This window comes from Neoarius graeffei, chromosome 9 (genome assembly GCF_027579695.1).
Source record: "Neoarius graeffei isolate fNeoGra1 chromosome 9, fNeoGra1.pri, whole genome shotgun sequence".
In the NCBI taxonomy this organism is placed as follows: domain Eukaryota; kingdom Metazoa; phylum Chordata; class Actinopteri; order Siluriformes; family Ariidae; genus Neoarius; species Neoarius graeffei.
Genome location: NC_083577.1, coordinates 41,769,995 through 41,782,778, shown reverse-complemented (window position 1 = coordinate 41,782,778; position 12,784 = coordinate 41,769,995). Strand labels below are relative to the sequence as shown.

The window sequence follows — 12,784 nt, the reverse complement described above, 5'->3', positions numbered from 1 at the left end:
GTACTGTATGTTGTACGTCTCTCTGGATAAGAGCATCTGCTAAATGCCTGTAATGTAATATTAACTAATGTAAAAAGAAAAATCAGCATTTAATGCTAAAAATGCTTATATTTGGGCATACCACTGGGTTAACAACCCAGTGCTTATACAATCATATCGATTTACAAACACTTGATACCCGTAGTCAAATATATATGTGTATTACTGAAGTGGTTTGTTAGGTCTTAACCACTATGTTCTTTCATAGCATTATATGTTGATGCTCACCTGGTATTTTCCACATTCATGCTCGACTGTACTTGTAAGTAAAAAATTCTGAATAATTATTGAATTGTGGTGTCAGAGTGCAGGCACTTACAAATGTATGTGCAGTGGAGAGCAGGGTAGCAAACTTGTAACGAAGCCAAATCGCAAAACAAGAAGTGTGGTCAAAAGGCAGGCAAGATTTGGTTGATCGGCAAACAGGGCAATACAGAAGAAACAAGTAACGTAAACAGAGAGAGATAGCGAGGGTCAGAATAACTAGAGTCAGGCAGAGATAGAAACGCTTGGTATGGACTGGAAAACACAGAACAATACTTCACAATGAGGTGGCGTGAGTGAGGCTTAAGTAGTGTGGCTGATGAGTTGTGAATGAGCAACAGCTGAGTTCAATAAGCCGGTGAAAGAGGTCGCTGTGCTCTTTGGGCATTGTAGTTCTGAGCAGCCATGTTTGTAATTTGGCTAGCGCTGTCACTCTGAATGCCTTTACGGACATGTGGCCATTGCTAGTATACAAATATGATAGTTTTCAGTTTGCTACGTTGTTTAGGTCATTAGACAAATTGTAGCTGTGATTTTTAAAATTATTTTATACTTATTGACTGTATTAGATTGTAAGTATACACTATATTGTATAATAAAATGCATGCTTTTTTATTACTAAATTCAAATGTGAGTGATTTCCAAGGTCATACTATGTATTTAACAGTTTGACATTATTAAACTACTTTATCTTGATAAAATTGCACATATTCCTTGGTGCTCTCTCTCTCTCTCTCTCTCTCTCTCTCTCTCTCTCTCTATATATATATATATATATATATATATATATATATATATATATATATACACACTCACTGGCCAATTTATTTAAAAAAAATGCACATCTTCTCATTCATGCAATTATCCAATCAGCCAATCAGATTGCAGGAGTGTGATGATTAAAGTCATGCAGATACAGGTCAAGAACTTTAATATTAATCTAAGTCTAAAGTCCTTCCCACACCATATGGCACATGAGGCGGCTCCGATCTCTGTTTCTGTAGCCCTCGGCCTCCCGCCTATTACATAGCTAGGGTTACAGTGGGGGGCTAGTTCTCTGGTAACCACAAGAGTTTGACTCCCCACTCGCATCTGTATTGCAGCATGCCCTGCCAGATGGCAGTCGGTACCATTTTTATGATGGTCTTTGGTCATTTTTATGATGGTCCCCCCCCCCAAAATCTGACCCTCTGAGTTACATGTCAGTCCTGGGATCGAGATGCTGACCTCTTCTGCTCCTCGGACCTGCCTGATCCATCCTGATGCCCTACATCTGGCTGGAGTCTCATCACATCACTCCTGTGCAGGACGGCCCCATGCGGACAGTTGAAAGTCACACTTGGAAGCTGCTCTGGACTCTTACAGTAATGCTTTTATGGCTGAGGACTACAGCTGACTTGCTAACTTTAGGACTGCAGTTGTCATGAACAGTTTTGCACTCAAATTTCCATCAATGAAGAGTTTATAACATCAACGAAACTGACTTCATGTTAAAACTGTTAATGTTATAGTCATGCTGTCTGTTGTCGCCCAAATGAGGATGGGTTCCCTTTTGAGTCTGGTTCCTCTCGAGGTTTCTTCCTCGTGTCGTCTGAGGGAGTTTTTCCTTGCCACCGTCGCCACAGGCGTGCTCATTGGGGATAGATTAGGGATAAAATTAGCTCATGTTTTAAGTCATTCAAATTCTGTAAAGCTGCTTTGCGACAATGCTTATTGTTAAAAGCGCTATACAAATCAACTTGACTTGACTATGATCCGACCGTGAGTAGAACTCGCGATCTCCTGATCAAGAGGCATATATGCTAACCACTAGGCAAATTTCGCAGTAATATGTAATATTAATGTTCACATCAAATATCAGAATGGGGAAAAAGTGTGATCTCGGTTACTTTGACTGTGTCATGGTGGTTGGTGCTTGATGTGATGGATTGAGTATTTTAGAACAGCTGATCCCTTGGGATTTTCACACACAGCAGTCTCTAGCGTTACACAGAATGGTGTCAGAAACAATTTGCCATTTTATAATGGCTATTCCAGCATTATAATGCACACTGTGACAAAGTACAAGTCATCTTAAACTACTTCAGTAAGTTCAGTGGCCTCCTGAATCCAAGAGAGCACCTCTGGGATGTAGTAGAATGGGAGATACCCAGCAAGAATGCAGGTGACTCATCTGCAGCTATTATGTGATGCAATCATTTTAAAATGGACCATGAAGAATTCAGGCTGCTCTGGTATGCCTAATAAAGTGAACATTTTATATGCCGTAAAATTATACCATAAAATTCAGTTGGTTAATTGAAACAATTTCTGGCTGTTCCTCTCCATTTCTGGTTCGCACTGATACGTTTAAAGTGTTACAGAAGTACTACAGAACAAAGAACACACTCGGTCTACAGAATACTGCATTACGCTATATCCTGTTGGAGTCAGGACCGTTAGAGAAGTTCTAACAAACAGCAGTTTTTGTTGTGACTTTTTGTACAATTTTAACATGGTGTGATCCTTTGCAGTATCCAAGGCATACTGTTCCTCGTTTTGGGTGGTGGATGCATTGTTAATCCTGTGCGCTTTCCTCAAGCTCACTGTGTCATACTCCTAAGTGACAGTAGCACAGGGACCCAGCAGGCACACTCGACCTACTGGCCTGTCTGTGCATGTCTGAAAAATGGACTTTAAATATGCATGAAGCTCTGCTGATGCAGATTAGAGCATGTTATCACAGAAGAGCTGGGGAATGTGGTCATCCTTCACTAACGCTGATTCAGCCCACACACTCCCTCCAGTTCCTCTCACAGACACTACAGAGAGCCCTGTGGCTCACTCACTGGTGAAAAGTTAATATCAGCTAATCGCCTGGCTGATTCAGTTAGAGAGATAGCATTTAAAAAGAAGTGTGCACTCAAATTATAAGGGGTTTCATACATGTTTTGACACGGTGAGTGATAATACTATTGCATAAATTCATTTCATATTTCAGTCCTCAAGTATTGTGTCAGCATTTAAATTCACGGTCATACATTTTTCTAAGGCAGTAGCCACTTGCACAGTCATGCAGAAGGGATTTCTTTTATACATTGCTCCAAAAGCAGATATGAAAGGCTTGAAGACAGCACATTCATGCAAATTGCATTCACAGCTTCGGTAATGTGGAATCACAGGTGGAGTTTAATTGAAAGAGTCAGTGTGCCACTCTTCCGAAGCAATTAAATGCTCTCATAGGCTGACTGATCGAGCCAACCAGGCGTGCAGCCTCACCAACTGTACACTCCAACCCTTTTAAACCCATCCTAGATGAGAGGAAGAAGGCTAGCAGGTTACCTTGGCATCTATATGAGATGACTGGGTTTTTTTTTTTGTTGCATCCCCCATTTTTCTCCCCAATCTGGTCCCCTGCTAATTCCCACCCACCAGTTAGCTCTCCCCTATCACACAACAGCTACCAACCATGTAGGGTGAAGGCAGTGCTTCCTCTGAGACACATGAAGAGACACTAGACATGATTTTTCAAACTGCTGCTCATGCTATATCACAGGGCAGCGTAACACACTCAGAGGAAAGCACCACCGTCCCTCTTCTGCATACATGAGCTTACATATGCCCATGGTTTTCTGGTGTCACTGTGATAGACAAAGGACAGATAGTATGAGATCCCTTCCACCCAGCTAGCTTGGCTAATTGCTTCCTCGGCTCCTGGCCACAGCTGGCTGAGCAATCGTTGAGATTTGATCTAACAAGTTTGAATGCTTTTCTATAGCTATAGTCCTACATCTATAGTATAGTATTTTAACTTCAAGTGTAATGAATCGGGTGGCACGGTGGTGTCGTGGTTAGCATTGTCGCCTCACAGCAAGAAGGTCCTGGGTTCAAGCCCAGTGGCCAACAAGGGCCTTTCTGTGTGGAGTTTGCATGTTCTACTTGTGTCTGCGTAGGTTTCCTCCGGGTGCTCCGGTTTCTCCCACAGTCCAAAGACATGCAGGTTAGGCTAATTGGTGGCTCTAAATTGACCGTAGGTGTGAATGGTTGTTGTGTCTATGTGTCAGCCCTGTGGTGATCTGGCAACTTGTCCAGGGTGTACCCTACCTCTCGCCCATAGTTAGCTGGGATAGGCTCCAGCTTGCCCGCAACCCTGCACAGGATAAGCGTCTACAGATAACGGATGGATGGTGTAATGAATCTTTATCATATTATTATTAGAAAATCTGTGAACATTTAGCTTTTTTATTAGCATGTCCCCCAACTAACAGATGCAACACTAGCTCTTACTAGATCCTCATTGTAGGTCTTCTCATTTTCTACTGAGTTGAACTTTAATATCCAGGAAAATATACACTTCTTTGCCCAATGAAATCTTGAGGGAATCCTTGAAATTGTGTGAGGGAGGAAGCAGCAGTAGCTGCAGGTAGAATTCTATTATTCACTGTTCCGTTCCCACTGATTCATACTCTCCCTCCAACAACAGAGAAACTCCAGCCCTCACAGCCTTCGAAAAGTGTTTCATTTACTCCCTGCCAACACTCATACAGCCCCTGCATCACATTTCCACTGTCCTGCTGTAAAACCCACAGACATGAACAATCCCAAACTCTGAAAAGGACAGTCAGTCATGAAACCTATGAAACTTATTTCTGAATTATTCATATTTTGTTTCTATTTTACTGCTGCAATAATGAAGACTATAGATCTGAATATACTAAATACTTATGTGAAGTCCACAATAAATTATGTATTAAGTTTAAATCTAAGCATATTTTAATCCAGTATATTCTACAAGTACTAGAGGATACACCGCGAGCTGGCCTAGTGCTTAGCGTGTCTGCCTCTTGACCAGGAGATCTTGAGTTCTACTTGTGGGAGGGTCATACCAAAGACCATAAAAATGGTACTTACTGCCATCTGGTGAGGCATGCGCAATACAGATGTGAGTAGGGAGTCAAACTCTCACGGTTACCCCACTGTAACCCCAGCTATGTAACATGTGAGAGGAGATCGGTGCTACCCAATGCCTGGTTAGTACTGGGCCAGGAGACTGCCTGGGATCAGGTCCTGGCACAGGAGGGACTTTGACTAGAGTATACAAGTTCAGCGAACCATTTGAATGTGAAACTGTAGTCAACATTGTCTTTAAATTTGCTGACCAAAAATGATGACTTAAACAACCAACCATACAACAAACCCACCAGCTAAATAACCATAGAACAAACAAATCAGATAAACAACCAGGGGATCAACCAACCAAAAACAAACAAACAAAAACAGAAAGACCAACACACCAACTGCTGAGTGGTGCACTAATAAAGTGTTCAGCCAGTGCTCGGGTGCCATGACATGTTTTTGATAAGGAAGTGGCTATTCTTACGACAAATCATAAGAATAATATTTTCCATATTCCCTATTCTATACATCTTGCAAACAGACTACTATCGTGTAAGGTTTTTGGTCTAAGCTATATATATATGACACCTTACCAGGTCCAGCAAACTTCCATGTTTGGGGCAAGAGCAAAACACCTATCTGCCCTCAATGCTCTGGAAGAGGTTCCTTGGAACATCTCCTCAGCAGTTGCCCAAAAGCCCTGGGAGATGGTCGCTACCATTGGTACCATGATCAGGTCCTCAAGGCAATTGTGGACAGTTTGTTTGTTTGTTTGTTTGTTTTTGGTTGGTTGATTCCCTGGTTGTTTATCTGGTTTGTTAGTTCTATGGTTATTTAGCTGGTGGGTTGGTTGTATAGCTGGCTGAACACTTTACCAGTGCACCACTCAGCAGTTGGTGTGTTGGTCTTTCTGTTTTTGTTTGTTTGTTTTGGGTTGGTTGATTCCCTGGTTCTATGGTTATTTAGCTGGTGGGTTGGTTGTATGGTTGGTTGTTTAAGTCATCATTTTTGGTCCACAACAACAAGGGCCACCACCAGTCCAAGAGGATTGTCTTTGTGAGAGCCGGTGAGAAGCTGCACCCACATTCAGGACCAAAGGCTGGTCTCCTCACCTCTGCCAGTGACTGGCATTTGGAAGTGGACCTTGGCAAGCAGCTTAAGTTCACAGCCCAGACAGTACCATCGCGTCTGCGGCCAGACATGATCATTGTCTCAAGATCCACCAAGCAACTGATCATGTTGGAATTAACTGTACCCTGGGAAGAGCGTGTGGACGAGGCCAATGAGAGAAAGCGCACCAAGTACCAGGAGCTTGTGGACACATGCCAAAGGCAAGGCTGGCAGGTCCAATGTGAGCCAGTAGAAGTGGGTTGCTGAGGCTTTGCAGGGTGCGGTCACTCTGCAGGGCATTTACAATGCTGGGCATCACAGGGCAGGCAAAGAAGAAAGCCATGAAGAATGCAGCAGAAGCTGCAGAGAAAGCCACAAGGTGGCTTTGGATTAAGAGGGCAGAACCGTGGACGAATGCTGCTGGGATGCAAGCTGGGGTCTGATCAACCCTGGCTGGGTCGCCTGGGAGAGGGTGTATGATGTTGAAAGACCCGAAACACCCAATGACTCCAGGTTACATCACTGATGATGCGTCCCAGCACATCCATGAGATGTATCTTTTATCTGTCTATTCTTACAACATGAACGTAAGTTCCGGTAGCACGTGCGCAAATCACTATCAACAGATTGAAAAAAATGGCTGAAGAAACGAGCAGCTCGGTGCAGGATAAGTGCTCACAATTTTTGCATGAAGGTGCACAATTTGAATCTTATGAGTCTCTCAAAATGCTGTACAGGAATGGGGGAAGAAGAACTTTGTTAACTTATGCACCAGGTGTTCAAGGTCAATCAAGCCAGCTAAAAAACGTGCACCTAAAAAAGAACTTCAATTCCAACCTGAAGTACTTATATATGTTACACTGAATATTTTTGCTATAAAATTTTTTTTATTGTTTAACATGTATTGGCATCTTGAATTGTACTGTTTTAAAACATGTATTTGTATTTGCAAATAGGACCAGGCTGTTGAAATGTTTTGGAATAAAATATGTTTTTGAATTTATTGTGTGATACTTTGGTGCTTCTTATATTTTTCTCATAATAAATGGACTTTAGTATCTTCCATTCAGGCACATCAGAAACGTGTTCCTGTATCAAGCAAACATAGAGAAACACCATACATAAATAAATAGCAAGACACCAAAAAAGTAGATGTAAGGCCTAAGAAGTACAATTTGCATTTTTGTCATATTGACCAGTCTGCCTGGGCTGTGTGGTGTAGGTGCAATTGGTAATTAAGTGATCAAGCTCATTAAATCAGTCTCATTAAATCAGTAAATCAGTCTCATTAAATCAGTCTCATTAATAATACCATTAATCTTAGTGCTTAATAATAAATTACCAAACAGCTAAATTATGGTATATTCCAAATTATCATGATCACTTCCAATGCAGCAATAATGTACCACTTACCAGGCTACAGCCAATGGCACTCATACACCTTGGAATTCTTTGAGATTGTGTGACTTCAAAAATATCAGTACAACAACAGACACAGTTTAACAGAATAATTGAATTTATTATAACAATGATGTACAATTCAATAAAGTCAGCAGATATATACATATAAGCAAGCATAAACGGTGTGTGTGTTATGTGTGTGTGTGTGAGAGTGATGTGTGAGTGTGATTGGAATCTTATCTGAGGTATGTGTGTGTGTTTTTGTATGTGTGTGTGTTATCTGAGGTGTGGGGGTCACCACGTGGGATTTGAGGAGAACAAAGTGGGGGGGTGTCACCACGTGGGGTTTGAGAACAAAGGATTAGCTCAGATTTGCTAATTCACTAGCTTATAACATTCCTAAATCCACTGAAACCTTGATGAGGTCAAAATATGTGTAATAAGGAAATCAAGGATGTTAGTAAGGATAGAAGAGAGCATGCACGACTTATCTTTTAAAACAACTGAGAGAACATAGAACAATGCAGAACACAAAACCAGTGTGCACAGTTAAACAATTCCTGAGTTTAAATTCACACTACTTCATAAAGCTAATTCCTAAGACTAGCCTTTGTGCCCAAAAATGCCAGTTTTACTTAGTATCTTGCTCCTATGTAAGATTACATAGAGATGTTCCGAGACTTTTGGAGTCCACAGGAGCACGTGGGGCTTTCCGTGAAAGCAGAGGATTTCTTGGTCCGAACGCTTCGTAGTTCGTGGAGAAAAGTCTCTGATCAAACAATGTGCACAGCGCTTTTAGTCAGAAGTTGCTTCTAACTTTAAATTAACTGCTTTGGGCTGCAGTCGTAACGTTACTCAATGAACAAATGAAAAAGAAACCGGTTGTAAGTCATCTGAGTTAGATCGCGCGATTTCGGAAGTTTACCGTGGCCAGTGGTAAAATGAAACCGCGCTGAATTCTTACTTGCAAAGCAGACATCTGTATCTTGGATGCTCTGGTGAGCGGCCTCTTTATCTCTGTAGAATGCGCCGGTTGCGACGAGGTTCACAGCACCAAAGAGACCGAGTTGGAAGTTTCCGGGTTACTTATGGGCTCAGGGAGGAAGTGATGTAGGTGATCCCGCCCAGCCGTGACGCAGGTCAACACGGAAGCTGGCTGATGGGACCTGTAGTTTCTTAAAGGGACTGTGTGTACCTACAGTGGTGTAAAGTCAACCTGTTGTTTATGTCTTACTAGGAAAAAATTAAAAATTATAAATGCCATATTATGAAAATAGGTACTGATGTTAGGCACCAAAATAAAATGGATAAGGAAATTATTTCATAAATAGTTGCCATGTACCTTTAAAGCGTGGGCAGCCACTGAAGTTTTGGCAAAGCCAAAAGTAGCAAATCATTTCTATTTTATTTGCCTATTTTTATTGAAATGGGTCATTTTTGTCATATAACGATAAAACGATAAAAATATTTTCACGCCCAATGCCGTAAGCATAATTCTTACAACCCTGACACTGGGGTGAGTACAATAGCTCTCCCAGCATCTATTTTTACGCCCACTGCTGTAAGCATAATTCTTACAATGAGGCGTAAGAATAAGTGATACTGATTTGTGCATGCACTACCAGAACTTACGTTCATGTCGTAAGAATAGGGAAAATATTATTCTTACGACTCGTCGTAAGAATAGCCACGGCCTTTTGATAATTATTTAGTTTCATACTCTGTTGAATAGTTTGACACCAGATTTGTGAAAATAGACCAAAAATCCTAGGCCTAGTTATACAAGTTAGTAATCAGCACCAAGATAAATTGGGTTTAGACTATAAATGCTTGCACTATAGGGTCATCAGTAAGTCGTTTGGGCCCATCTCTCTTGTTTGAATAGCGGAAGGAGTACGCTCCAAATTTCATGTCTGTATGACATATGGTTTGGACTGCACAGTTCACTTTATGGCAGAAAACAATAATTAGAAAGTGGCGCTTGGACCCCTGACATACATGTCAACCTATACGGAATGTCTGTATTTTATACGGATTTGATTCAATAAACGTAGTATACGGGCATACAAATAAAGTTATATGGATTCTTTAAAAAAACTTCAATATTTATTTAGAGCTATAATCAATTCCCACGATGATAAAAGAGCGCATAACATTTACAAACGTACTGTACACCACAGGCAGCCAGTAAAGAGTCTTATGAAATCGCGCGTTATCTTGTGGTAGCGAGACTTCGTTCCACTTTTGATCATGCGCACACCACATTGCGAGAATCCTGCCAACCGTGAAGTCATAGACATATAAACATAGACGCCGCCTTCTGCGTAGAATCATACGTCATCCTCGCCGCCATATTGGATGTGGCAAAGTAGCCGAGAATAAAGATGCCTCATTCATGTGCTGCGTTTAACTGTACCAACAGGTTTACCGTCCAAACGAGATCACATGGGATTACCTTTCACAGGTGAGACTGGAAAAATACTTTTCAGTGTATTTGGTCATTATAACGTAACTTTACGAACAGATTTTCCTGACTTTGTGGCTAATATGAAGTCTCGCGCATAATAGCCACTCGGTGAAACCTGTCTCCAAACAACGAAGTATTTCCTTCGTAACTACGCTGATAACACTTTGTGTTTTTGTCAAACATTGGAGCTTTGTATTCATTCTGAAGGTTTATTGTTATTAATATTGAATAAAAAGTAACTGTGATATATCATTGTTAATTATCATTCAAATTTTAGGTAAATTATTTTAATTTGCATCTTATACGGATTTTATAAGGGAAATACGGATTTTGGAGGTTGGTTATACAGGTTTGATTGACCAAAGGTTGACATGTATGCCCTGATAATAATAATAATAATAATAATAATAATAAGAAGAAGAAGAAGAAGAAGAAGAAGAATAGCTTTTCCATGATTTATTGTGATGTCAGAAATACATGGGATATTTATAGCCATTCTGAGTACATTAGTGCAAGTCAGACTTTCATGTGGATCCCTGGTTGACTTATGACTCAGGCTGAGTAGCTATGATTAAAGCCCAGCACCACAACATCAACAGCTAGTATGGAATCCAGCACCTGTTTGTTTGAACCAATTACATTTGCTTCATTTTTGGATCAGTCAAAATGTCGCATTGTTTTGTTGTTTTTTATAGGTGAAGGGAATGACGTGTGTTTGTGTGTGTGTGTGTGTGGTCCTCCCCTCAGGGCATGGCTTTTGCTCCTGTGGCCGCTGTATTTGTAGTGATGGATGGTTTGGAAAGCATTGCCAGTTCCCCCGTAGTTGCAACATGACTGACGAACAGAGCAAGAGCTTGTGTGAGACAGCCTACAGCGTCATGTGTTCCGGAAAAGGTAAGACAGAACTCTCCCAGTGCTGCACTTTATCTATGACAGCAAAGGTGGGAGATCAACCGTGGTGCTCCACTTTACCTGTCATGGTGCAATGGAAGTGCAGCAATCATAAAGCAGAGGTGTATGCCATAAAGTTCGAATGCACCACAGAGACTGTCTTTGGTTGCCTGTAGTGCACTATAGCTTTTATGGAAATGGATGAAGAGGGCTACCACAGAGTACGCTGGCTCCTTCCATGCTGTGCTACTACAATCCTTGGCATTTACTGCATGCATTATGTAAGTCATTTTAAGTAGGGCCTAAATAAAGATGTACTGTCTCAACCTGCAAAATAAAGAAACCAAAGCAAACCAACATCGGAAAACTGTTCCAGTAGATTTACTGCCCTTCCTGTAGCATCCAAATGAAGACGAGTACCTTTATCTTCATCCACTGCAAGCAGAAGATCTCAAACACACCTTTACAAGGTAGACCACAAAAACAAAAGAAGGTCTACTTGAAAATCCTTTAAATGTATAAATAGGAGAGTTGGAGGAGCTTTCATTTTTTAACTTTTGAGAAACAATGAGACACAAGGATTCTCCACTTGCAAGGAACCCTTAACACTTTATTCCCCATCACCAACATGTGCCCTTGAAAAGCCATCATGATGTGACATGCTTTTATAGGATTCAGAAGAGGGTCAGAAGAGGAGACATTTTTTATTAGACTGTGACTCAAAAATGTAAAAACAGATTAGAGTGTGTATCTCAAGTGGCTATGTGATTAATTTTTAGTATGCATGCAATTCCTTTTGTTCTAGCATGAGGATTGTTGTGTGAAGGCCATCTGACTGTTTTTGGAATATAATTGTCATTTAAATCCAGAGGCGATTCTAGAGTCTGTTGTGGCCCCAAGCAAAAATTTCCAGGGGGCCCTTCTGACCAGTGTTCATCACCAATATGTTATAAATAATCTGACACCAACGAAAAATGTATGAAACCAATTTTTTTTTAAATTCCAAATGTGAACATACAATGGTAAAGAACAATAAAAAACAAAATAAATAAGCCCTCGGGCCCTGACTCTCAGGGGGCCCCTGGGCCAGGGGGCCCCAAGCAGTTGCCTGCCTTGCCTGTTCACAAGCTGCACGTCTGTTTAAATCAGTATAAATAAATAAATAAATAAATAGGATGGTCTCATGGAGAATTGTCTAATTTGCTATTTGAGGACGTGGATTTCCAACTGACCGAGTAGTAGGCAGATGTCTTCCAACATTTGGCAATAATTACTATATCTTTAACTGTATTATACAGATAACAGCAACATATTAAACCTTGAACAAGTTGTTGTTGTTGTTGTTGTTTTTTTCACAGGAGCTGTTAACAGAAATGTTTCAGATATGTTACTGTAATGGTTTTATATGGAATGGGCCACTATAATAAACCCAAGCATATGCTTTCAGGCTCTTGCCACTGCGGGAGGTGCATCTGTTCACCACAGGAGTGGTACATTTCAGGCGATTTCTGTGAATGTGATGACAGGGAGTGTGACCAGCATGAGGGCTTGATCTGTACAGGTATGTATCGGAGCTCATATACAGTATGTATGGTGACCAGGGAAACCTGTCAGATGTCATTGCAAACCCAGCATTGGGTTTTTCTGTCTTGAACATACCTTTATAGCACTACTTTAGGAAAACGTTAATATATTTCGCCAAATTACATACTATTTTACTATTACTTTTACTATTTT

The 12,784-nt window shown here is 40.9% G+C and overlaps 1 protein-coding gene across 1 annotated transcript in view; it reads left to right on the top strand.

Annotated features, from left to right (window-relative positions):
* itgbl1 (integrin, beta-like 1) overlaps window positions 1-12,784 on the top strand; it is a 139,460-nt gene that overhangs the window by 113,259 nt on the left and 13,417 nt on the right. The window contains 2 exon segments of the mRNA XM_060928699.1: window positions 10,904-11,050; window positions 12,495-12,608. Of these exon segments, the coding sequence (XP_060784682.1) occupies window positions 10,904-11,050; window positions 12,495-12,608 (261 nt within the window).